Source organism: Dipteris shenzhenensis, chromosome 6 (assembly GCF_047967505.1).
Source record: "Dipteris shenzhenensis isolate YYH24624 ecotype China chromosome 6, Dip_SZ_1.0, whole genome shotgun sequence".
Classification (NCBI taxonomy): domain Eukaryota; kingdom Viridiplantae; phylum Streptophyta; class Polypodiopsida; order Gleicheniales; family Dipteridaceae; genus Dipteris; species Dipteris shenzhenensis.
In genome coordinates this window covers 1,185,247-1,212,513 of record NC_141601.1, presented here as the reverse complement: position 1 = coordinate 1,212,513, position 27,267 = coordinate 1,185,247, and the positions used below count along the sequence as shown (strand labels likewise).

At 44.6% G+C, this 27,267-nt stretch overlaps 2 protein-coding genes across 2 annotated transcripts in view; both read left to right on the top strand.

Annotated features, from left to right (window-relative positions):
* Positions 1 to 12,478, top strand: part of LOC147900624 (Ubiquitin-like superfamily protein) — a 46,084-nt gene extending 33,606 nt beyond the window's left edge. Inside the window, exons 9-10 of the mRNA XM_087376496.1 lie at positions 11,708 to 11,959; positions 12,079 to 12,478. Of these exons, the coding sequence (XP_087232622.1) occupies positions 11,708 to 11,959; positions 12,079 to 12,320 (494 nt within the window). The 3' untranslated portion in view covers positions 12,321 to 12,478. The remainder of the gene's footprint in view (positions 1 to 11,707; positions 11,960 to 12,078) is intronic.
* Positions 12,479 to 16,969: 4,491 nt separating this feature from the next.
* The window catches only part of LOC147900623 (uncharacterized), a 29,677-nt gene continuing 19,379 nt past the window's right edge, over positions 16,970 to 27,267 (top strand). Inside the window, exons 1-3 of the mRNA XM_087375784.1 lie at positions 16,970 to 17,365; positions 17,459 to 17,685; positions 20,090 to 20,200. Of these exons, the coding sequence (XP_087231910.1) occupies positions 17,013 to 17,365; positions 17,459 to 17,685; positions 20,090 to 20,200 (691 nt within the window). The 5' untranslated portion in view covers positions 16,970 to 17,012. The remainder of the gene's footprint in view (positions 17,366 to 17,458; positions 17,686 to 20,089; positions 20,201 to 27,267) is intronic.

The window sequence follows — 27,267 nt, the reverse complement described above, 5'->3', positions numbered from 1 at the left end:
CATTTGGGAAGGTCTTACGGGTCTTCACGAGCCAGTCCTTGCTCAAGTAGCCACATTGCATGCGTAGGGAACATAAACGTTCTTTATGTGCCTTGGCCAACTTTACATGATTGGTTCTTTCTTTGAGCACATAGGATTCGAATTTTCTTTTTTAAATGCAGAGAGAAACTTTCGTTCCTTCTTGAGACATCCATTCTTTTGTCTATTGGGAAATTAGAAGATTTGTGGGTGGCCGTAATCATGTCATCATAGATATGTCGCATCTTTTGTTCCTTTGGACTTCGTTCTGATAGTCCCGATGAAGTTCTACTATAAACATGTTACAGATCCATGTTAGGAACTTTAGTACTCAAGTCTCGAGATTACTGTATCCAAACCTTGAGAGTATATTTGCAAGCTTGCTACATCGCATTTGCCTTCTTGAATGAATTCTTCGAGGGGTTTTAACTTCAAATATTGCCACCATGTAAGAGCTTTACCCGATAGTCAACTCCTTTGGCCATTAAAATTATATGAGTCAAAGTGACTTGTCCATCGGTCCGACCATGGCTAGACCTGATCGGCATGCTTCTCCTTTTTCTTCTGCCAAACATCTTTGATCCCAAGCACATCTTGTTATTGACGATTTGCATCTACAAGAGTAACAAGGTCCCTCACTGGCTGAAGCTTTCTTTGAGTTCCAGAACTTTGGTTCCCTCTTCTTCTTCTCCATCTCCAAATCATCTTGGGGAGGTTATTTGTTGTTTAACATTTCTCTCCAAAAGTGAAACACACAACCCAGAAAGGTCTCCTTCATGTGAGGTATATTATGTATATTCATGTCTATAAAGCACTAAAAAATTTACTAAGCTATTTCAAAGAGAACTTTTTTTCTTTCCATGAGAAAGAAACTAATAGAAAGAGGGGAGAGAGGGTCTAGAGTTAAACTAGATTCTCCACAAAATGGTTTTGTTTTCTTTTCCAAAGAGAGGAACCTTGTCACGGGGACGTGAATTTTGTAAGCAATTAAGCTGTGACTAAGTTTGTAACCAGTTTGGCCATGGGGGACTGGCCTAGAGGAGCGGTGGGTTCCCGAAAGCCCCTAGTGTTAACATCTAGCTGGACACACTAGCTAGACCTAACTGTTAGAATCAAGGTATGGCATCACTTTGACCTCGCGGAGAGGTGTGACAGAGCTAGGAAGTTTGCCCCCAGATAGGTTCCCAAGTTTCACGTGGGAAGAGGGGTTAAAAAGGATTAAAAGGTTGCCCCTAGACCCAGTCTGTTCTAGAGAAACCCAGCTCATTGCCTAGGGAATCTCTGGTACAGGGGCTAACAGCCAGGTGAGAGACTATACAACCAGCGATTCTTGATGGACAAATTGATGTAATGGTGTGTACCAAGGGATACAATGTTTCTGTGAGGCTGTGTTTCGGTTAGTGTGATCAGGTTAGGTGGTGGAAGGTTCTATTAGGTGTGATTGAGAGATTCATGGGCTTGATTGAGAGATCAGTGGAGTAATTTGTGGATCTGGAGGTGCTCTCCCTTGGGCACGTGCATTGTATCAATTGCCCTTATAAGGGCTTCTCTACTCTTGAATAAACTACTCTTTTTCACTTCATTGCTGATCCATTTCATGCCCTCCTTGCTGTTCCATCATGTGGTATCAGAGCCACCTCACCCTCCGTGAGCCTTATTTTCAATGCCCTGTCATCATCTTCTTCCCTAAATGAAGGACTTCTTCCCTCTCTTCGGATGTTTTCCCCTTAAGCTTATTCTCCTCATTTTCTGAGCCATTTCCCACGTCCTCCAAGTCCAACCACCCTCATGATGGGGCGAATCCTTGGCTAGGAGGAATTAGGCATAGTCGCTTCCTCTGCCCGTGCTGATACAGAAGCCAGTTCGCACTATTTTGTGAAATGCGACCTGCTGGAGCCGAATTTCTATAATTTCTCTTAGGGGAGGCTGGGTGACACCAAGAGCTATCTACAGTTCAAATCTAAAGGCAAATGCTCCAGTATTTGAGGCACAATGGAGAAAAAACCAGTCAGAAAAGGCGTACATCTCTTAGACGACTTGATGGGAAACAACGCAATTCCTCTCTCGTGGATGTCCTCTGGTAACAGAGCTTCCATTCTATTGCAAAAGCCCTCTCAAAGTCATCTCTGTGTGGGTGAATTTCAGTCTCCAATCTCTGCTTATTTTTGAGTTCAAATTTTGGCAGTCTTGTGGTTTTGAGGGTTGACCAAGTCAACTAAGATTTGGGGCTTCTTATTTTGCTGAAAGATTTTTTAGTATTGACTATGCTTCAGTGCTAGAGTTCAGTCATTGGACTTGTGGGAGTCTCATTCACCTACAAATACTCTACTTGGTGTATTGACAACCTTTCCTTCATAGCTTTGTATTCATGGAAGGTTGTTATTGAAAATGCCTTCTTCTTGTGGTTCTGGCAATACTCCATGTGTTAGAAAGATAAAGAAGAAGAAAGCTCTAAAATACACCAATAGGAAGGTCACTAGGCTTCAAGACAAGAAACAAGTCCCTCACATTTATCATTATGCAAAGGACCTTGGCTTTTCAGATTTTATTGCTTGTAATATGTATCTATATAGTGATGGTTCATTTTGAAGAATTGTAAAGGGATTAGACACTGTCAATATTGGTAAGGTCTTCCCTACGGCCTCCAAAACAAAGATAAGTTTGAGAGAGAGGGATTTCACACTTGGCAGATCAAACTCAAGTTTATTCTCATGAAGAAGGGGATCTGGAATATTGCTAATGGGAAAGAGAAGAAACCAACTACTAGGGAAGGAGAGACTTTATGGATATCTAGGGATGAAAAGGCACTAGCTATAATTGCACTTGGATTGAGTGATTTCTATATTCATCACATTGATAATTGTCACACTGCGCATGTTGCATGGAGTCATCTTGAGATTGTCTTTGGAGCACAGGGGAAGTGTTCCAAGTATAGTTTGCTTATCCAAGTTCTTTCTCTGAAGTTGGATAGAGGAGAACCAATCTCTTCACATTTAAACTCCATGAAAAGCATACTGACTCAGTTAGCTAGCATTAAGGATGACATTGTAATTGCTATCTTGCTTAAAAGTCTACCTGATGAATATGACACAATTGTAACTACCCTCATTAATCTTCTAGAGATCCATTTGGTGGAAATAGAGGCATCCCTCTTAGAAGATAAAATGAAGATTAAACAGAGGAATGACTACAAAGAAAATGGGGCATATTTGGTCAAAGGCAACTTCAAGGGATCAACTAGCAAGAGCAAGATGAAGTACAACTTTTGTGGAAAGCCTGGACACTTTGAGAAAGAGTGCTATACAAAAGGAAATTTTCAGCAAATCTTGTGGAAGAAGTAGAGAAAGAAGAAGAAGAAGAACCAAAGGATATTAAAGCTCTCACTGCTTTTACCACCCAAGTCAATCTTGACAAGGGTGATGACCCATATATCTTCTAAGTTGTTTTGTGTGTGTGGTCTATAAGGGTTCTCTGCCCTGGGATGTCTCCTTAAATGATTGTTAGTCTTATGTTTGAGTTATTTTCTTGTTAGACCCATGGGGATTTCCTATGCATAGTCATTGTTGTAAACCAAGACCCATAACCAGAGTGAGTTACAGGTTGGGGTCATGAGTGTTGTTACTAGGTGTGAACAAACCATGAAGCTTCCCATGTACTACTGCTGGGATGAGGTCATCAACTTGTGGGGGGGTCTGATGGACAAATTCATATAATGGGGTGTACCAAGGGGTACAAGGTTTGTGTGAGGTTGTGTGTTGGTTAGTGTGACCAAGTTAGGTGGTAGAAGGTTCTATTAGGTGTGATTGAGAGATTCATGGGCTTGATTGAGAGATCAGTGGAGTAATTTATGGATCTAGAGGTGCTCTTCCTTGGGCACGTGCATTATATCAATTGCCCTTATAAGGGCTTCTCTACTCTTAAATAAACTACTCTTTTTCACTTCGTTGTTGATCCATTTCATGCCTTCCTTATTGTTCCATCAAATCCCTCGCAGAGTGAATATGTAGAAAACTAAGCCTTGCATAAACATGCACACCTCGCGACAGTCGTCCTAGAGCCCGAGGTCCCCTGCTCCCAGGTGGAGCGCAGGGTGTAGATGATATCCTACCAGATGGCGACCAAGGTAGCCGAGGATGGAACTGGATGCTCATCCATCATCAGACTACAACGAGCAATCCAAATGTTTCATGTCGTGGTATTGGCTACTACCTCTCACACGCTATTCTCCGGAGGGAAATGAGGATCCAGGATATCATGAGGGACCGCCTTGGTCCAGTTTGCGGCCGAGGAAGATCTCGTACTTCTTCTAGCTCGAAGGCTTGCCCATTGGGCCGTGGTTGGAGCGGATGCGGGTGGAGGGGCAGTGTCACTGCTGTTCTGCTAGATTTCAAGAGACGATCCCTCACTGCCTCTGGAGCTGTCGTAGCGTAGTGAGGATTTGGATGGGAGCCCTCAAGATTATGACCCGCATGCAGAGCCTTCAGGGACTACACCTGGGGGATGGTGGCCTGGTTGACTGAGGGAGGTCACGCATTCCAGATTGATGAGATCTCTCTAGCTTACTGGATACAAGGTCAGAGCATTCAGAGGATAGAGCTCCATGTAGATGCGTCCAAAATGTGGAACGGACCTCCTGGGGCACCCTCTGGGCCAGCTAATGCCTCTCCCTCGAAGGGGTCCAAGTCGAAGAGTCCATCTGAAGCCTCCTGCCAATCCAAGTGGTATAGAAAAAGAAAGGCACGTCGTCCACCTGCTCGGTGAGGCCAATCCTGGAAGGCCAAAACCACTCTCCCGGATCCCATTGGACCTCCCTCAGAGGCCTACCTTCCCAAAGCGAGAGGCGCCATCTGGGGGCATCGTGCTCTAGGATGCTGGGAGGATCGATGTGCCACTCCTTCCCCAATCGGCCCACAACTCTGATCATCTGCCAATGAAGCCCATCCTAGCCTAATCCTTGCCTCAGGCAACAATCTGATAACCCCTACTATCAAACCATAAATCGGCTTCTCCTGCGTGAAGCTCAACTGGAAGTTCACTTCAGCAGCATGGGCATGCCCAAAGATCTAGTTCCGGTGGATCCATCCAATCTTCTATCATGCGTGAGATCTGATCCCCCATCATAGCATCAAATACCCATGGGGTCCACTTCTCCAACCCTGTGGAGGCGAACTAGAATCTTCAAATTGGATGTATCTGGGAGTCGACTACACTGATCGAACCCCCTTTCCAAGGTTGCAAGATCATGATCATCACCTCCAGTGGTAGATGGTAAGAGTTCGGGATCTCCAAGTACAAAAATCTCTCGGGAGAGGGCGCCCAAGCTGAAGAATGGGAGCTGCTGATCGGGAGGACGAGCCCCTTATGGAGGGGGAGGGGGAGGCCGAGGCAGAGGGAGGGGGGAGGCCAGGGGAGGGAGGCGGGTGGTGACGATGACCATAGCAGGAGTGGCGAGGGGGGGAGGAGGGGGAAGGAGGAGCTCGGGAGAAGGGGGAGGGCGTGGAGAGGCAGAGGGGTCCGGAGGGGGAGGGGGGCAAGAGGGAATAGGGGCAGTCACAGGCCCCCCTTGCTTAACGGGCACACCTGGGCTCTAAATCCCTTTCTCCTTAGGGTTACCCTCCGCAGCTTTTGCCATCGCAACGTCAAGAGCTTCTGAGGCACTCTGCTGACGCAAGGGTGACTGTGGTCGTTGTACCTCCACTCATGGAGGATCAACTGGTGGAGCCATGGATCTTGTTGCTGGGAGGGAAGGGTCTCCAACCAAGGGCTCCTGCGGCTGCTCCTCTGCGGGTGCCTCTCGACCTGCTCTCTCTCTCTCTCCTTGCATCTAGCTTGTTCCCTGTGGCACTTTCGAGCCAATTTACTTCATTTCTTTTTCTTTTTTTCCACCTCGGTTCACTCTCCCTCTGAAGGTGTCACCCAAGGTGTCTAGGACTCCTTCTGCTCCTGTCTGAGGGGGCTGGGTTCTGGCGTGCTGACTCTACCTATCCTACAGGGGTGGGGGGGGGGGTCGTCCGTCCCTGACCACGAGGGCAGTTGTGGGCTAGATGGCCCATCTGCTTGCAATGAAGACACTGGCCTAGTAAATTGGAGATCTCCACTCTCTGGCAGAGTGTACTCCCCTCGAGGAGGATAATTTCTGGGAGGGACGCTGGGCTCTCAACCACCAATCTGATCCTTGGGACCCTATTGTCTGCTACCACAGAAGCTACCGAATCTAGCGGGGACTCTAGCACCATGCCAAATGCTCTACCAACGGAGGGAAGGATGGCTCTGTACTCCTTTGGAAGCCTCAGGAAGCGGAGCGTCACTGGGAATCTTGGAACATGGTCTGTTTTGTCCATGTCCTCCACTGTGAAGCCATGGTACCAAGGGAAGAGGTACACCAGATGCAGGCCAAGGAGGATGGGGCTCTGCTCCACACGTGTCAAGGCGGTAGCAGGAGAGCTCAGCTGGATGAGGAAACGCCTCTTCCGCAGATGGTGACCTCCTGGATGTGGTCTCCTTCTAGTGCTAAACTTGCCTGAATCCAGTCTCTCACGTGTCTTCTCATGGGTGTGAGACCAACTATTTTGCCCTCTACTGCCTTGTCCTGAAGTGACACAAATTGCATGCCTCACCTGTTGCTTGTTGGTTAGGGAAAGAAGAATCTTAACGGCTGTGGGATTCAAGGGTGCTGCCATAGAGCCCCTCTGGCCAAACCAAGGATCACTACCAATAATTTCTTTCTCCAAGACAAACAATCGCTCACTGCTGCCCAAAGCAAAGGAAGGAAAAAGCCCAAGGGCCAGCTGTGGGGGAGCGAGCACAATTCTACACACCCCTACAGTTGGCTGCCAATGCAGAGGGAGAGCCCTCACAGTGGAGGGAGGCGAAGAGGGCGCGAAGCGGGGACGATCGAGAGGCGAGGAGGAGGCAAAGAGGAGGTGAGGTGGATGCGGAGGGTCTGAGGCGGGGTGGGGGTGGAGGCAAGGTGGAGGCGAGGTGGGGCGGAGGGGGAGAGGCGGGGAGGAGGCGAGGGGGCGGAAGGGTGAGGGGGCGAAAGGAGAAGGTGGGGAGGCGGCAAAAGGGAGGTGAGGAGGAGCGAGATGGAGGCGGGGGCTGCAGGAGGGAGGAGGCGGGGTGGGCGGAAGGAGAAGGCGGGGTGGGGGCGGCTTGCAGGCGGGGTCGGAGGAGGAAGGAGGCGGGGTGGAGAAGATGCGGGAAGGAGGCGAAAGGAGGAGGGGGGAGGCGAGGCAGAGAGGAGACGAGAGGGTGGAGGCTGAGGCGGAAGGAGGCAGGAGGGGGCTGAGGCGGGAGCTCAGGAGCAGCCTTGGCCCACAAAATGGTTTTTGAAATCAAATAACAAGAGTCCTCAGACATACCTCTCAATATTGTGCTTCAAGATGCCACGTCATGAGCCAACAAAAGAGTCTGGTCAAGCTGTGTCTACTCAAAGCTTGTGACGTTGGTCCCTTTTCCTCAAGCCCCGCGATGCTGGTCTCCAAGATGCTGAAACGTGCTAGCTCTACCTAAAATCTGCTTTTCCAACCTCTGCATGGGATCTACCAATCTTGTATTGACTTCACACGGTGTATGGCAGGCTGTCCAGAATACAAAGTCTGGTTTTCTCCCTACAAGTTTGCCGCGCAACTCTCGTAACTTGGCTTTCCTTGCTGATCCGCTCAGCTGTGTGAGCCTTTTGGTCTGCCACGACAGGCAGAGCCTGAGTTTAAACTTCTGCAGCAACTACAAGGCTCCTACATGAGCCCTAAATAGCTACAAGCTCCCAAAAGCAAGGCGCGAACCAGAGAACTCACCCGTAACTCTCCCCGTTAGTTAGCATGCAGCACTAGAATTCCACGAGGCAACCCACAGCTCAATCCTTTCTGCCACACCGCCTCTGCTCAAAATGTCCTAATTGCTGTCTTGTTGGAGGTCTTTCTCTCTTGATGTCACATGGATCTGGTAGAGAGTGAGGGCCTTGCTTGTGGGTGAGAGAAGATTTGGCAGAGCTGATGGCTTGCAGCCTTGGCAAGCCATGATGATACTCTGTCTATGGTGCCATGCAGACAGGCTATGGGCTGGCTAGGAGCAGCTTTTGTGCTGCATGGCAGCTTTCTTGGAGGCTAGGCAGGTCATTATGGCGGACCTATGTGGCCACCATTGATTGCGAACAGTGTACCAGTTTGGACCTGAGAGGGCCTATGCAGGAAAGCAGACCTAACCGTCGGCACCAGTTAGATTCTTGTACAAGTTCCGGACAATAGGAGTATACCTAGCACCTGTGGCATGGGAGCAACAATACCAGGTTTCCAATGATTGTGCTGAGGCAAGAAGGGGCTTCTTTGACAGGACCTGTTGTGGTCTTCAGCGACGAAGCATCACACGATGGATTCCTCCAGTTGCTCAAGCGGCACAACACCCAGCTCACCCAGCTCCCTAGAGATCATGTTTCATCCAGGAGTTGACAGGGGGTGTTGGAGGTCAGCATCTCCTAACGTCACATGGATCTTGTAGAGAGTGAGGGCCTTGCTTGTGGCTGTGCCTACCCTATGAGAGATTAGGGTAGGATGAGTGAAGGCCTGTGTTGTGGATGTGCCCGCCCACCTGTAAGGGTAGGTAGTGTAGGGCAGATCTGATGGCTTTCCACCTTGGCAGCCCATGATGACATGCTGTCTATGGTGCCATGCAGACAGGATTTGGGCTGGCGAGGAGCAGCTCTTGTGCCACGTGGCGCCTAGGCAGGTCCTTATGGTGGGCCTATGTGGCCACCCTTAGGGCAGCATATTTGCAGCCGTCCAGCACCCCCAGGGAGCCCATTTGTAGGCAGAGGTGGGCCGACCTGCTGGTCAGCCACCTAGGCCTGGTGGTCGGGCTGTGTCGGGCAGGGAGCAGCCCCTATAGACTGCTTGGCAGCTCCTTACATAGGGCACGAGGGGAGCCCCCCTTATAGGGCTGTGTGTGGCAGCCCCTTGGGCAGGTAGGCGGTTGGCCCACCTACTTCAGGGGTCGGCCCACAGACCAGCAGGCTGGTGTGGTTTTGGGGGGGGGGGGGGGGGGAAGGGTTTTTCCCACCATTCTTGGGGGTTTTGTCCTGAGCTTTCTCCTCTCCTCAGCTGTGTGTGTGTGAGGTTTGCTCTCTCTCTCTCTCTCTCTCTCTCTCTCTCTCTCTCTCTACACTCTACACCTAGTGGCAGCAGACACTCTACACCTAGTGGCTGAACTCATTAAGTGGACCAATGAGCACACGCAAAGGCACATAGCAATGGCACTAAATCAGGCTTTGATGCATGGTTTCCCAACAGAATGGCAAGAGAATTGGATCAAACCAATCTACAAAGGGGGTGACCGCAATCAATTAACAAATTACAGAACAATTATGGTATGTTCCACTCTAGCCAAACTATATAGCACAATAGTAGAGGCAAAATTGAGTGCTTGGGCAGAGAAAGAAAATAAAAGAGCAATGGGACAAGCTGGTTTCAGACCAAAACACTGTACAGTGGATCACCTAGTCACTCTTCGAGTTTTGATGGAGGAAAGCCGCCTCAAGGGGAAGCCACTCTTCTGTTGTTTCATTGACTTTAAGAAGGCATTTGATACAGTGCCTAGGGATGTGCTATGGGAGAGAATGGAATGCATAGGGGTGCCCGAGGAAATAAGGTTTGCTGTCTTTAGACTTTATGAGAAAGTAAAATGTCAACTAAAATGTAAGGATGGGATGTCACAAGAGTTCTATAGTAATATGGGGGTAAAACAAGGATGTCCGCTCTCACCCACTTTGTTCGGCCTATGCATTGATAGACTTGAGGAGTTGGTGAATGAAGAAGCATGTAAAGATGAGTTATACAGCCCTCATCTAGCAGGTCTCGTGATTTGGTTGCTTCTTTACGCAGATGATGTGGTTGTTTTCACTGATAGTGAAAGTAAGATGCAAAAAATGATGGATATCTTCAGCATATTTTGTGCAGAGAGTGGGATGGCTATTAATGTCAACAAAACTAAACTCATGATAGTCAAGACTATACAGCCAAGCAGCCCCCTCCAAATCTTATATAAAGGACAACCCATTGAGACAGTGCACTCATTCAAATACTTGGGTATTGAAATCCCCGCCAATAATAGATGGAACAGCTGTGTGCAACGGAGACTTGATGCAGGATGGGCAAAATACTTCCAATTTGAAAATGAGTGCAACAATAGCAATACGAGAAGGTGGCAAGTACGAAATATGATCTTTGGGGCATATGTGATACAGACAGTACTCTACGGAGTAGAGGTATGGGGTGGGAGTATATCTCCATCAACGTGGAATGAGATAGAGAAAATGCAAAAGTCTTTCATTAGGAGGCACCTGGGCATCAAGGCTACTACACCATACTCTTTGTTACTCCTAGAGACAGGATGTATACCCATAGAACTACATGCTCTGAAGAGAGTACTCAGATACATCACAAAGGTCAAGTGCATGGATAATGAAAGGCTACCAAAGAGAGCATGGAAAGAAAGTCAGAAGTTTCAAAAGACAAACAAGGGCAAGATTTTGACATCCGGATGGGCACAGGACCTTAAAAAATGGTTCAAGAAGTGGGAAGTAGAAGAGTATTTAAACTACTCTTCAGAGGAGATTGATGAAGAGGCTTTTCATTATGACCTGCTGAATGCACTACACAGGAAATGGCAAACAGCAGAAAACAAAGATAAATTTGAGTACTATCGCACATATATCAACCCCGAATATTGGTCAATTTATACAGGAAGGGAGACAACAACGCAGAAGTACATATGTACACCTATAGCAGTGCATAAACGGAGGGCTTTAGCCTCACTTCGCACCCGATCACACCAGCTGCAAATAGAAACAGGGGGATGGAAAAAGATGCCAAGGGAGAGTAGAATATGCCAACTATGTGATCAAGGTATGGTTGAAACAAAAGAACACATGGTAATGATATGCCCTCACTATGCACACATTAGGGAAGAGTTCAATCACCTCCTTGAGGGACATAACAAACTGGCTGATTTGCTGCATAAAGGGTCACCTTCAGCTTTAGGAACATTTGTGTATAAGCTCTTCAAGCATAGGAATCCACCTGAATCCTAGAAGGTGGTTTCTCTTTCCACCCTCCCATCTTCGGGAGGAGCTTTCATGTACTTGTGATATTGTATTGCTCAAGTCCCATAGGCCGGTTTTGGTCTTCAGAGGACGATAATATATTCTTCTTCTTCTTCTTCTTCTTCTCTCTCTCTCTCCATTTTTGTCCAGATCCGCTGTACTTCTCACATGTCTGTCCTGCACTCTATCTGACTATCTTTCATACTTGAAACTGATGCAAAGTTCAGGATGGACAATCAGTTGCTTTTGAAAGCAAAAAAGTAGATCCAGCTAAGACAAATTATTCAGCATATGAGAAAGAACTCTGTATCATCCTTGCTAAGAACAGTTATTCAGCATATGACAAAGAACTCTATGTATCATCCATGCTTTGAAAACATGGACTCACTTGGATACCTCCGCACCCCAAACACATATACACCTCCGCTATGTAAAATGAAATCTGGACTGTCTCAAAAAGTGTGAACTGGTGCACTATTTGGTACTGCAGACATTTTTTCCCTCTGATAGCTAATGTATCAATATGCCTTTTGTAGTGAATTTCCAATGTTGTTAGATTCTTGATAAGCTTACTTTTCTTTTGCATTTATGTAGATATGGAGAAATCACTTGTGGAACTGAATTTGGAAGACCGAGCAACTTTGATCCTTGTCACAACTCCCTCACAGGGAGCACCTATGACTGTAGCTCAACATGGTACACAAACATCCACTTCACAGATGAATGGTGCTGGCCCTAATGGTGCAATTTGGAAGTTCCTCTCATATTTAAATCCCTTGGCTTATTTTTCTCGAGGCCCTTCTAGTGCAAATGATATTCAAACAGGAAGTTCCAGCTGGCAATATGGTAAGAGAGTTCAGTTATAAACCAAATGGTTGGGTTTCCTGTGCAACTCTGTCCATTCAACTAAATCATAAAAAATTAGCACTGGTAACAGTATTCTATCCTGGCCTATGTTTATGCAGCACCAGATCCCACTTCTGCACGGTCAATCAAAAACAGTTCAAGTGAGAGCAGAGATGGAAAAGAAAATATGGTTGGGCCAAAAGGAAAAAAACATGCTAGAAATGGCCCAGAAGAGAAGGGATGGGGTGGCAACATCCACACTTTGCAACATGATGATGATAGTGAGATATTTAAGAAAGGCAATGCCTTTTGGAACGGGAATTCCACACAATATGGGGGAGATGACTCGAAGAAAAATTAAACAGTTATTTGTTGTTCTCTTAATGGTATTTGCAGAGCTTTTGCTGTAAGTGACAATGGTGATCTTTATTGACATAATGGCGTCATGAAGATAACATGTGGATATTGTAGTATTTATGTTGATTTATGAAGTATTTTTATATGGAACTGGGATGTATTTAAGCTGTTTGTAGAATTACTGGTGGTTAAAGCAATGCTCTCTCTCTCTCTCTCTCTCTCTCTCTCTCTCTGTGGAGAAATGAAATGAAATGTTTTTTTTAAAAAATAAGGGACCCAAATGGATGTATGGAACAAACCACACACTAATGAACATAGATCCCTTGCTACAGCTCTAACTAGATTTGTGGCAGGCAATCTTTCCATCGTGGAGCAAGTAACTACGAACTTGAAATTGAAGCTGAATCCTACTATTTTATCAATTGTTTAAGGAAAAAAGAGAATGAGTAAAATAGTGGACATGAGATGCGACATAGGGTCCATTAGGACCCGATCCTCCCTGCAAATGTCAGAGGCTTTAAAGGGGCAGATAGATCTTAAAAATGGTAAGTGGCCAAGAGTTCTTGAAGCAACATGCCAAGAGCACAAATTGCTAGGATGATTTTGCTAGGTTTGATGGTGTGGGATGAAGAATAGTACCTCTCATATGCTTGATTCAAGGATCCATCAACAAGTCAAGGATCTTGAAGGACCTAACATGTTTGCATTGAATGACCTCAACCTTTTATCTCCTATTCTAAAGGGGTCTATCTATATCATGTAAAATGTGATAGAAGCCATTGCCCTATGACAAGGTGAGGCTTAGATCCCAATGCAAGGAAAATAAAGAGACACATTTCATCAGAAGTCTTGCTACACAAATGTGTAGCAAGGGTAGCAACAATGAATGGATTATCAATGTACAGATCAAGGCTTGGAGAAAGATGGGGATCAATCTCCTAAAAGAGCTTAATCCTAATAAGAATGAACCCACCGATGAATCCTTTCTTCCAACTATCACACCCAAATCAAACAACATTGTCTTCAACATATCCACAACCACACCCTCATGGAGCCCAACACCTAACCCATGACTAAAAACCGCATTGTCTTCAACATATCCATAACCGCATCCTCACGGAGCCCAACACCTCACCCATGACTAAAAACCACCCTATTTGGGATCCTCAAATAGCTAGAAACACCCCAACATATAGGTAACACCAACAAGCTATCAGGGTCGAGGGAAGGCCCATTGCATCCCCGAACATCACCAATTTACATTTGGAGGAGAGAGAAAACGAGGCCATCAAACCCACTTTCCTTGAAACTGGCCAACCTACTCCATACCTTGTGTCAGAAGAGATGAGGAACATCTTCAAGACGTTGCCCACATAGAGGGCAGCGTGGATTAATTTGCATCCACTTAGCAATCCTATCCCTTAGGGGGAACCACCTATGCAACACCTTCCACAAGAAGACGCTTGCTTTGCTAGCTTCTGAGGCATGCTTTCCACCACTTCAAAGAACAATAGATCTTCCAGTTCTCATTAAGGTTGGCGAACTCTAACTGGCTTTCCGTCAAATTTTTGTACATTACCCTAGCTGTGATCTTCCATAGACCTGTCTTTCTTAAGCTCCACTGCTGTATTCCTCCTATCAACATCCAAGAGCCTTGGTCCCCCACATGACTTGGAAGCCTTCATACAAATGCCACCTACATTTATCATTCTCCTTCACCCACATAAATGCTCTAAGTAGCCTCTCAACCTCCTTATAGTTAGATTTCCTTAACCGCTAAATTGAAGCCAAGTAAATAGTAAATGATGACAAAATATGCTTTGGAACCAATACTCCAGTATTCCACCCCACCATGCCACTACCTCACCTTCTGCCTAATCCTTTCTTGAACCAATCAAATATCTGCTTGAAGTGACACCAACTCCTAAAGGAGCCCCCAATCACCTGATTACAGTCCCTCTTTCGACCCAGTTGACAAGTTGGTTTGTAGCCCAATGAATATTGAATCCTTGAAGCAAAGGTCTTAGTCTAGCTGCACATAAACTTGGAAGCTTCATAGAGCCCATTCAAGACTTCACAGAGACTATCAACACTGTCCTTACACTCTAAAGTAAAGGCAACCATATCATCGACAAAGAATTGGGAGCATTCTGGTTACCAGAAGGTAATAATTTTCCCATCAGCAACCCTTTCTTTATCAGCTGAATTAGTGGAATTGTGTACAAGGCAAACAATAGAGGGGCTAATGGCCAACACTGCCTTATACGTTTGTGCAACACAAACTGACCCATTGTGGCCCCATGCAAGCATAAAGCAGCCTATGGATTACCAAATAGAGCTCCCACCATCCTAGCACCTATCCAGCATTGCCAATATAATATTCCACCTTACTCTATCATATGATTTGCTAAAGTCAAACCCCATCATGATACAACATTGGCCAATACTGCAACATAGTCTAAGACAGAGGAAACATTCAAGATATTCTCCTATATGTCCCTTTGATAAAACCATTTTGCTCTCTATCTACCACCATCATACAAATCTCAGTGATTCTGCAAGCCAAAGCTCTCTCCATTATTTTATAGGATGTATTCAACATTGAAATTGGGCACCGGTCTGCCATCTTTAAGAACAAGTTACGATTAATAAGATGCCAAGAACTATATTTATTCAACATAGAAAATATTATATATATCCACAAAATAACTATTCCTTTAGCATCAACAAACACAAGCAATAGTATTATAATAAACCAAGTGTATCTCCTTATAGAAAATTATCCACACAAATTAGAAAGAAATCATAAAAATTTCAAAGCCAAGAAAAGTAGTCACGTTCTCTCTCACTTTTTACATGTCCGTACATACTAAGAATAACCCTTGCAAAATAATACCAACGAAATTAGAAGAGAAAATATGTTAAGCTTCTGAATACCTTCTCACAATCAATCAGACCTAGTATCTATATCTACCATCACCAAGAATTAGTAAACTCGAGTATGTGATTTGCACCCTACTCAATCCAAACACATTGTTGTCATCCCAAGTAAAGATGCTTGATTGCCTTACCAGATGACCACCAAGTCCATCTATTTACTATATTCCCACACAACTCAAAACCTTTTACTATGCTTCGAATGTACAAACAATTATAAGAATTGAAGTTAAATTAATTTGTTTAACAAATTTATAGATTTCACCACATGTCTTTTTTAACAGCAAAGCAAAGCACATGATCTACCCCTAGTAAAATTAAAATACATAGAAATAATAAAAATAAATATAGTTTTAGGCGAGCTTAAAATCAGATTCTAATTCATAGAACTTTATGCAGACCTTGTTCACATGTGTGCTCCTATTTTAGGTGAGTTTTACACTATGATAGGCACAATAAATCCCCTTGGACCTCCAAAAAATTAGTCAAGAGAGTGTATGGTAGATTGACAATAGGCAAGCCAGCACTTTACGACAGGCAGCCTAAGGAGAAGTTTGGAATTTTTTAGCTCTCATTGAGCCACGTGTCATAATTTCAGCCCTTAGTTGTCATAACGATCCAACGATGAGTGTAGAGCTCCACCAAAAGCAAGGAGGCTAGGTATTCTCTTAGTGGTAAAGCTTAACAAATTCTGCTTTGCCCACTATATTTATTAGCTCTAGAGAAAGGGCCATGCGGCAAAGGGATGAGGGAGAGAGAGAGAGTCAAGAGAGCGAGAGAACAGAGAAAGAGAGAGAGAGAGAGAGAGAGAGAGAGAGAGGGGGGGAGGGAGGGAGGGAGGGAGGGAGAGCCAAGAGTTCATGGGATCAATGAAGGAGCCAAGCGAGCTGTAAGAATAAAGGCCAGGCCTTGGCGTACCACAACATTTGCTCCAACAACACCATCAGTAGGCAACAACAACAAGCTCAAGCAACAGAGCAATAGCTCTTACAAGCAGGTGGGCTTTCCCTCCCATTATTGGTTTGCCATCAACGAACGACAGGCTTGTCACTATATTCAAGGTTGGTCAAGAGCCCAGAACGATGAAAGGCAGGGTCTTCAAAGTATGCCGTAAAGAAGGGAGCCGCAAACTTAATATGGAAAATAGTGGAGGAAGTATGGAGGGAAACTTGCGTGAGTTGGGTCCTTAGTGTCTTTCGGTATCCAGCAAGCAAGCATAACCTTGTTAAATGAGTCTGTCATGATCTCACATCCCTAAAATTTTGGCCTTGAGTGTTGTAAATCTACCAATCGTGGCAAATTATAGTTTGCAATTGATTATTTTTAATTGCTTGTCCATTCAAAATTTCTTGTTTTCATTCTGAATTCTTACAACATTCTCTCTTTTGATACATGTTCTCGATGCGAGGGAGCAAAGAAATCCAAGCTGGGTGCAGCATCGAAAGAAGACAACACCTTTATGCATATGGTTGTAGTCCATGTGAGAATATTGCATAGACTCTGATAAGGATCAATTGTTGAATCGCCTTATTCATGTATTTGTTGGACTTCAGCTTCCAAAATATCGATGTCATGAAATTCATAATAAATCACCACCCCTGACATTTGCTGGGAGGATCGGGTCCTTGTGTGGCATCTCATGTCCACCATTTTACTCATTCGTATTTTTTCTTAAAAATTTGACAAAATACTAGGATTAGTTACATGCTCCACACTAGTGCCTTGTGAGCTCAAGTGGAAACAAGAGAGGAGCACGGCTATGGCGATGCAGCTGCAGCTGCACCACCCCCATCCCCATCCCCATCCCCACTACTCAAACGCCTTTGGCAGCGGCAGCAGCCGCAGCCGCTCATTTCAATCTCAACTGCTTCCCTGTCTTGACAGGAGTTTTTGGAAGAGTAACAGCAATCGCATCGATCGCAACCATCGCACTTGTTGCCTCAATTTCTTCCCCTCCATCCCATCACCTCCTGCACAACGTTGGATCCTCGCAGCACCAGCCCCCAAGCGTCCCACTGCCGTCCGGGCGCAACTCACTTCGTCCCTGGTGCCTCCCTCCAGCCACTGGGGCATGTGGAGTATCTTGCTTTCCATTGCCGCGTTTGGAATCTGGTGCATATCCCCAATCCCATCCGTGTAACTGTCTTTTTTTAAGGTTCAACTGCGGCAGTGGGCGAAGCTTGACGGGTCGCATGTGTAATGCAGGTCTGAAAGAACAGAATGGGGGAGCACCTTAAGTGGGGCGCTAGTGAGTACTTTAGTTGGACTCGTGGCCAGCAATGCAGGCCTCATAGCGTCGGAGGCACCCGCCTACGCGGTGGTCAATAAATATTTGATGCCCTTGTCGGTCCCGTTGCTGCTATTCTCTGCGGATCTGCGGGTTGTAGTGGCCTCTACGGGTCGCCTACTTCTTGCTTTCTGCTTGGGATCTGGTACCACGAAGTTGCCCTTGTCGAATTCAGTGCTAGCATTGTTTTGCCCTTTTGTGTAGTCCTGGCATACTTACACGAGAAATCAAGTAATCCTCGCATCTTAACTAGTCATAGTTCTATCATTGGATGGGTGAGGGATCTGAAGCCCGTCTAATGAGGTGCCTAAATATTTTTCTTACTTCAGGCATTTCTGTTTGTGAATTTCTGCAAACGGGTGCTTGGGGCAGATTTTCTTTTGCTCCTCCGAACTCCACAATGCTTTCAGATAGAAGTGAAGTGTCCACGAAGATATGTCAAAGGTTGCCACTGTGACGAGTCACACGAGTTTTTCTGCCGCAAATACATGCTCCCGAATTGTGTGCAAGGCGACTAGACGTTGACTGGCTGCAGCTCGAGTCTACACAAGTCTATACCTAGGCTGTGATGCTGGTCATTATGTCTAGACATCATCCTTGGCTAGATGGAATGTGTGCTACGTGGGGATCCAAGTACTTTGTGTGATCTCCAAGGTCAATTGCTTCTTCTTCTTCCCCCCCCAAGGGAATCCAGGGTCAATTGCTCATCTACCGCCCAACCACTTTGATTCCTCTTCCATGAGAGTGATCATGTGTAATTTTGTGTGGCTGGACTAGGAGAATTTGGCTAAAGCACCCTTCTACCTCCTATTCTGAAGAGCATTGCCACTAGGTGCGGTAACGGCATCTGACTTTGAGAGGGACCCTAGTACAAAAGAAGCGACTTTGGAAATGAGCTGTTGTGGGAGAAAGCGTAATGACACCAAAGAAGATGACTATTGAGCTTCCCTTGATGAAGATAAGTAGTGGGCCCTAGGGTTTATCTTTTTACTCCTTTGTTGAATCTCGTTTTAGAGGGCATTTCCTCTCCATCTACTTCAAGTAGATGTGTAAGAATTTGTATGTTTGCCTTGCGTAATGCTTATGCATCTTATTCCCTTTGCTTGAGAAACTCATCAAAACAATGGCACATGATTATGAACATAACTTTTAGCTAGAACGTTGAATTCAGAATTGTGTGTGGATCTCATTGAACCTTATCATCATCATTGATGCTAGAGAATGACCGAAAGTTTGAATTGGCATGGACTGTAGCAAGCTATTTGTGAACACAACCAGAAATCAATGCAAATCTCACAAAATGATTGTGCCTAGGCTCTTTGTGGTGGAATTCATTGATACTTTATATACTTTTAAATAAGGGAAAGCCCAACAAACCAAGCTAGCAGCATTTCCAATAATGCCAAAGGGGCTGGGTTTCAATCTATAGTTGAAATTTGGAAGATGACACCTTCACTTGTGAAATACAACCAAAATACAAATCTTGTCCTTTTGCCCTTAGGTTGAAATGAACATGGTTCGGCTGAATTGGCTCTACCTTCGTAATATCGAATAATATCAAAGTAAAAGAAGGCTGCTCATTATTACCTTCTCTTTCTGATCCCTCAAAAGATGAGCTAGTGAGAATTGTGTCAAAGAATCAGACTTTTTTGATGTCCTAAATGGTGGCAGGCATTGGAAGAAAGTGACAAATTTTTCAAAAGAAGTTTTTTAATCGTCAAGTCAAAAGTCATAGGAAAGGTTATTGCCCTAGGAATGGGAAAGAATGCGCAGACAAGGAGCATGAGATTGAGGATTCATGTCTTAGACCTAGTCAGAAAATTGTTAAGGGAGGATGCTGAGAAGCTTTTGGAGGATGGATTGTGCATAGCTCGATGACAGTGGGCTGAAACATGCCTAGAGAGCTCGGTACTTGATTATCTGTGACTACATCACTTGAATCTATATCTCTTGTCTTGTGCCGCTACTAGGCTATTCCTAGTTTCAGAAGGGGGAAGGCGGATATGTTGATGGTCATGAGTGACTAAAAGGATAACTTGTTCATCAGTGGTGATCAACTAAGGCTTCTTACTACATTGATAGTATGGTAATATTCAGGGAACTCATAGATTCACTTGATACGTGGCCTGTTAAAGCGGTACCCTATCTGGTGGGTACTGTGATTCTGATTGGTTAATGATTGGCATTTTAAATGATGGGTGATGTTATCTACTTGTGATTCTGTCAGTTGAGACGGATCTTGGACAACACAGTAGTGATTCTGATGGACTTTGGTGTTTCATGTTTATATGGAACACATGGAGGCTCAATGCCACTTCATCAAGGAGCTCTGCCAAGATGAGTAGGGCAAACGATTTCTGCTCAACATTTGGACACCTATTCTTTGTTAGATATAGGGCCTGTCCTTTTCAGCACTCTGTTTTATTTTAATTTTGGTGTAGAAGCTTGTGTAAGTAACTTTTGAGTCAAAGTTATAACTTTTGTTCAAGCATATGCTTTGGTTTGATTGTTCAGGCAGAGCTGATGGTAACGAAAGTTTTGGCTTGCAGGGGCCACAGTGGTGGGTACATTGATAGCGATGATGATTGTACCATTACATTCACTAGGTGCAGACAGGTGGAAAATTGCAGCAGCTTTAATGAGCAGGCATATTGGGGGTGGTAAAATCATTAGCTCAAAGTCAACCCATTGTTGATATTGAAGCAAACCCGTTGTCCTTTTTCTACATGGCACTTAGGAATGTGATTTAAAATATCAAGTTAGGGAAGTTGATATGGTTCTATTACAAAAAGTAACTCAACGAAGCAGTACTGAATGTAATTGCTCTCTGATAATCTAGAGATTGTTTGTGCTTAAAGCATCATCTTGACCATTAGATCGCATGGCAGAGGAGAGTAGCATATTGAAGGCATTTGGTATCAGCTCTTTGTATTAACTAAATAGCAATGAAAAAATTCCGGCATGTGAACTTAAGTGTACATTTTTAATCGTACTAGCGGGCATGCAAATTTCACCTTGTGAAGTTTTCGTCCAAGTTGCGGCCTGCTGGTATTTTGATAATTCTTTCTATCTTAAATGGTGCGTTGCCCTATCAGCTAGATTTAGATTTAGATGCTCATTGCGGAGAGACTAAAATGAAAATGTTTAGACTTCACAAGCAGTTGTAGCTTGAATGAAGAGATTTTGGACTACCTTTTGATTAGCCTTCTCCTTTAGTGCTAGCCTTCATCATGGCTGAGTCTACCCTTCACCTCCGGAGTGCCGACAGAAACTCAGTATGAAGACGTTGTATAAATGGATGCTCAAGTATGTGTGGGTGTGTGGATTTGTATGTGTGAGAGCATATTTTTATACTATGGTCTACACCCACTGTTGGGCGCTGATGACGTCAGTGGGGATGTCATAGTAGCTAGTCCCTGCTATGCATGATGGAGTTAATGGTTTTCAACCTTGTGAGTGACTATCATGAGATTGAAACTGCACTATGTTGTGTTTTTAGAGGATGAGTTTGGGAATGTTTCCGAATGTTCCTGGATTCATCTAGGTAGATGCAAAGAGTCATGTGATCGAATATTCTTTCCCAAATTTGATATGCCCCAATGGATTTGAAGTGCCTTCACCATGGCTGCTGTTTGATTGTGGCATAGAATGTGTTTCTTTAGTCAAGAATTTGAAACCAGTTATTTGGAATCATCATTGCTGTTCTTTGGTCGTCCATCAGCAGCATCCTTAATTCTCTTTTAGCACTTCATCACCATGTCTGTGCTCATCAATCATAGAATATAGGCACATCACCTGTGAAAATATAATCATTCTGCTGGTCTGTCCTTAGATATATAAATACTAAGGGGGACATATCTATTGTGCATGTGACTTGCACTGACTTTAAGGGACCGACCTCATATCATGCATCAGGCTGTGCATGAGATCTTTATGGGTTGAAGCTTGGCGAGTGGGCTATTTTGAAATGAAAGTGCAAGCTCTCTATTTCTCTTTTGTTCAGCTTTGGAAATAAGCCCATTTGGAAGGAAGATTTAACCATCTTCTCTGTTGGAATGACATTTTGAAGGAGAGTGTAGCCAATCTCTTGCTAGGATCATATTGATGTGCACTCTGTGGCTGCATCAAATGGTGTGTATTGTCCTCACACCAAGATTAAACAAGGCTAAACATCATTGGTCTGGATATTTGATGAATTGAGATATGGGGCTGAAACTCTTCGTGAAGAGGCAATGAAACCACCCTGTATAGAAAGATCAAATGGTTCTCTATCCCCAATTCCTATAAGTGCATAGCCATTAATTGCATGGATCTCTCGTGATCTGCCTCAATCCTAAGTCAGTGTGATGAAACTCTAAACAAACCTTTGCATTATGCTTACATGAGGCATATACATTTGTGTTGAGCCAAGGAGAGAGGTTTTGGGAGAGAGAGAGAGCGAGTGTAGGCTGCAAGTAGGAGGAAGGAGGAGGGGAGTAGATAGGATTAGATGTCACTGCTCAGGCCAAGAGTCTCCAAATTATCCCAGCCTTTAGCACTAGTTCCAAGTCCCCCGACAAGTCACAGCCAGTGGGAGGGACTGCATGCTGATAACATCTGAAAGTGTGGGAGGGACCGCAGGCAAGGTTATAGTGTGGGAGGGACTGCAGGCTGATAACATCTGAAAGTTTGGCAGGCAAGGTTATAGTGTGGAGCTATGGACCATATGAGTTTGAGGCTCATTGCTTGGTGCCAGGTGGTATAGAGACTACGAACCTTGTGTGTTCCAGAGTTCATTGTTCGAGGTTCCCGTTCATGATGTGTTCACTGGAGGTTACAGGTCGTGGTCGGTACCATAGACCATTATACCCCTGGGAACTCAGCGTGACTGGTTTGGGAAATCACAATTGAGGATGACTCCTCATATACTTTTTAGGCAATTGCAGAAGGGCCTCCATCCTTTCCAATCATCTCGTGCTTGCGGATTTTTTACAGCAGTGTCAGCAATGGAGGAAGGCATTTCCACTTTACACCCATACATTGCCTCAAATGGGCTAATGCCAATAGAGAGATGCTTGGTATCGTGTAGCAAAATTCAGTGAGTGCAAGCCACTTATACCATGACCTCTAGGTGTCACAACAAAAATGCCTCAAGTATTCCTCCACCCATTTGTTCACCCTTTCTAATTGTCCATCAGTCTCAGGATGCTATGCAGTGCTAGGTGTGAGTAAAGAACCAATTGCTGTAAATAATTCTTGCCAAAGTGGAAAGCGATGGTGCTTAAACATGTGATCAGTATACTGCCAAAAGCAACCTGTGATGCTGAATATTGGGTCTTAGTGGATATGAAATGGGCCTGTTTTGTCAATCTATCCACCATGACATAAATGCTGTCTCATTTCCTCTCCATAGAAGGTAGCCTGTGATGAAATCCATTGCTATATTTGTCCGTTTGCCCTTTGGAATGGGTAATGGTTGCAATAGACCAGCTGGTAGTTTTCTGTCCATTCAGCAACATATTTGGCCACATCTCGCCACATGCCTTCCAAGAAGACATTCTGTCTGACCCTCGCGTAAGTCTTGGTGACACCTGCATAGGAGAGGGATGCATTTCTTGCAAGACTAGCCTGCTTATATTGTGAGTTTGGCACTAGGTTAATTCTGTCCTTGCACCACAACACCACAACAATCCATTATGCAATTTAAAGTCAGGGTGACTTTGACATGAGGGCTCCTGCAAATCTGAAAATATGGATGCTGCCTTTGAATTTTGCATATGCTCGTCTTGAATGCCATGAATCGAATTCTGATAAATGGTAGAGACAGCAAACAACGTGCAAGAAAATATGGTATTGTTGTAGCAAAATTCAGCAAGTGCGAGCCACTTATCTCATGACCTCTGGGTGTCATGACAAAAATGCCTCAAGTCAGTTGTTCACCCTTTCTGATTGTCCATCAGTCTCAGGATGGTATGCAGTGCTAGGTGTGAGTAAAGTACCCACTGTTGTAAATAATTATTGCCAAAAGTGGAAAGCGATGGTGCTTAAACATGTGATCAATGAACTGCCAAGCAACTTGTGATGCTGAATATCGGGTCTTAGTGGGTACGAAATGGGCCTATTTTGTCAATCTATCCACCACCACAACATAAATGATGTCTCATTTCCTCTCTGTAGAAGGTAAGCCTGCGATGAAATCCTTTGCCATTTGCCATCTAGAATGGGTAATGGTTGCAATAGACCAGCTGGTAGTTTGTTGTCCATTCAGCAACATATTTGACCACCTCTCGCCACATGCCTTCCAAGAAGAAGTTCTGTCTGAACCTCTGATAGTCTTGGTGACACCTGTATGTTCCAACAATAGGAGAGGAATGCATTTCTTGCAAGGCCACCTGCTTATATTGTGTGTCGGGCACTAGGTAAATTCTGTCCTTGCACCACAACGATCCATTTTGCAATTTAAAGTCAGGGTGACTTTGGCATGAGGGCTCTTGGAAATCTGAAAATATGGCTGCTGCCTTTGAATTTTGCATATGCTCTTTCTGAACGCCATGAATCCAATCATGATAAATGGTAGAGACAGCAGACAACATGCAAGCAAACATCCTAGACAAGGCATCTGCAAGACGCATCAATGGCAAACTCAAAGGACTGCACTAAAGCCAACCATCTCTTTTCCTTGGCAGACAAGATGGGCTGTGTGAAAACATATCTGAGTGTCATGTGGTTAGTTTTGACATTGATTTTGCTCTTGTACAGGTAGTGATGTCACTTTTGGCCAATATTTTCTGATAATAAACATGGTAGTTGAGCTCTTTCGCATCAAATTTTCTGCTTTCATTAGCTATCGCACCATCCTCTTGCCGTAAAACAGCCCCCAAGCCTTTGCCACTAGCATGTGCCTCCACAATGAATGACCACTAGAAGTGGGCTGAGAGGATAGAGGAGGAGGGGTTGAGAGAGTGTAGAGGAGGGGCTGAGAGGAGAGGACCCAAGGGGGCTTGGAAGGGGCTGATGTACTTTAGCTGGAGGACAAATGTTATGTGCATGGTGTACCTAGGGTTGGATAGCAGGTTAACGTGGGTTACAGGATAGCATAGGGCTGGATGGCTATTTTTAGCCGAGTTTGCTATATATAGAGATTGATTCATATATAGTGCTCGCTTTATATGGAGGGAGCTATTCATAGCATTGTGCTATCTATAGCGGGTTCCCTTCTATATAGAGGGAGGGCCAGTGCTATTGTGTAGATCAGTTGAGCGCTCCTCAATTGATGGATGGGGCTTAGGCCAAGACTCTGGCCATCTACATGGTGGATCATAGGTGGTGTATCAAAGGTCCTCAAGACGGGCTCAGGTGGTATGGGACGCCTAGGTTAGATATGGGCCTATGGATGAGTCGAGTTCTAGCCCACGTGCTCGGGGGTGGTCGGGAGGATCGAGGAACCAGCGCTATGATTGTGGTTGAATCAAGGACGAGATTCTAGGTCAGTGATAGGGTCAGATCCTGCGGGGTTGTGTCATTTGGTATCAGAGCCATCCTATCACAATTGAATTCAACGTGAGGTATGCAGAAAAGATGTCTTCCAGGTACGCTTTTTGAGATTGCTCTTGCAAAACTGAATTTCCGCTCATGTATGGGCTGAATCATTGGCTGATGATGTGCGCTCATGATTGGGATATTTGTGGAAGAAATAGAAGTCCATAGGCTGTGTGCTCTCTCTCGGTTGCTACGTGTTTGGAAATCGTGATTCCCTGAGAAGGGTAGGCGATGAGAAGACTTGATGCTTTCAGCAAGAGATACGAGGATGGATCGTTTCTGACCTATAACTACCCACGCTTGGGTTGTTGATGTGATTGGTTGTGTGGGGACGCGTGAGAGTGAGCTGGTTAGGGAAAGAATTCCCTCTAGGTTCTCAAGGATGAGATTCCTACCCTAGAGACCTAGATTTGCTACAGTTGAGAAGTAGGAGGAAAGAGAGGGCGTTTGTAAGCAAGAGAACAGCTTGTGTAGGAAATTCGGGCATCAGAGATAGGGGCGATATGATTGGGGCAAGCGCTTGGCTTTGGGAAGGAGTGTATGGCCTGATTTTAACACGTTTTGGCTATTTTTGGCTGGCTGGAGAAAAGCGGAACGAGATCTATTAAAGTGAGACTGTTTCTTGGTCAAAAAAGCAGGTTGCTTTTTTGCTTTTCTCTAGCAAGGAAAGCACTTGCTCTAAATCAAGCACCCACCCTAAATTCGCCTAGCTTTTGATGGCCCTTCCTGGCTATTTATATACCCGGGATTCCTCTCTCTCTCTCTCTCTCTCTCAACTCAGCACTTCAGCGCATGAAGGCGAATTTCCCACCCTCTTTCTGTCTGAGATCAGCCTATCATATTTTGCCATCTTTCTTGCTGTCCTCTACCCGCCTTCTTCCTTGATTCCACGCAGCACCAAATTCTCTTTTGCTAGTGTGAAGAGCACGTGTTTGGACACAGCTGTTTTTCTTCTGGTCCCTCTCCCATGCGAGATATTTTCCAGCCATGGAAGGATATCAAAGTAATGAGACACCTACGTTGGATTACTGTTTTATTGAGATGGAGGACGAGGCTACATCGGAGATTATTCCTCGTAGACCTCATGACCTGCTACGAGAGATGGATTCCTTGATGGATGAACTCTAGGCAGCTCTTCACTACCATAAAACCCCTCAGTACCAGAAATATATTGAAGAAGGCTCATGCTGTTCTAAATGTAGACAGCTTGTTTTAGAGTCTTTATACTGCTTCTGTGCTATTGAGAAGCGATGAAGAAGTTGAAATACTCAGTTTTGACCGACACCTAATTATTTTTTGCTTGAGTGGATCTTTTGAACCACGTTTGGTTCAAGATGTTTCCTAATTTTGTATGAATTGTAAACTGTCTTGTTATTAAATTGACCAGGTTTTGGTTAATTTGGGTTTGATTTGTAACTAGTGGCATCTATAATTTGATGGTTTTTTTCAAATTATACTTTTCTTACATATATCTTGAAGTTTTTTAGATATATGGTACATTGATGGTGCCCGAGTATTTGTTACATATTAGACCGGATTTAACAAAGGCAATTAAATTTCCCTTTCTCGAATCTTGGTGCGTAGATTCCTGTTTGGTTTCTATTTGAAGTTTTGATCTTCATGTGATTGTGAGTTGACGTTTCTTCGAGTTACCGTTTGGACATATGAAGGTTCTTATTGATTAGACCAGGATGAGTCTTGTTGGATACCTTCTTTGAATCATGTCCAAAGTCAGGGTCATTCTGATTCTCAGTCTTTTAGCCCGAGGTCGTGGATAGTCGGGATTCAAGAGTTGTTAGGGATGCTACCTGCTGTTTTCTTCTTTGACCTATTGGTTGGGGTATTGTAACACAAGGGGGTGATATAATCACATTAAGAAAAGGATTGAGTACGGATTTGCCACCCTGACTCAATCTGGGATCATCTGAGTTGAAGAGGGATTGGCTACCTGATTCACTCATATTGTTTACCGAGTTTTTAATTTGCAGTATACTTTGGTGGTATGGGATATTAAGGTATGTTACATTTAAGATTCTCTGATGTGGTGGTATAATCCAGCATGAAATAATACCCAAGGACCTCTAGGGTGAAGTACAAGTAGGCTGAATTGAATTGGGGGCAACCTGATTATATTTTTTACAAGGGCTGACTAAGATTCTTTACCTTGAGAGAAGCCATGTATTTTTTGGGTTCAACCCTGGAGCTCCAT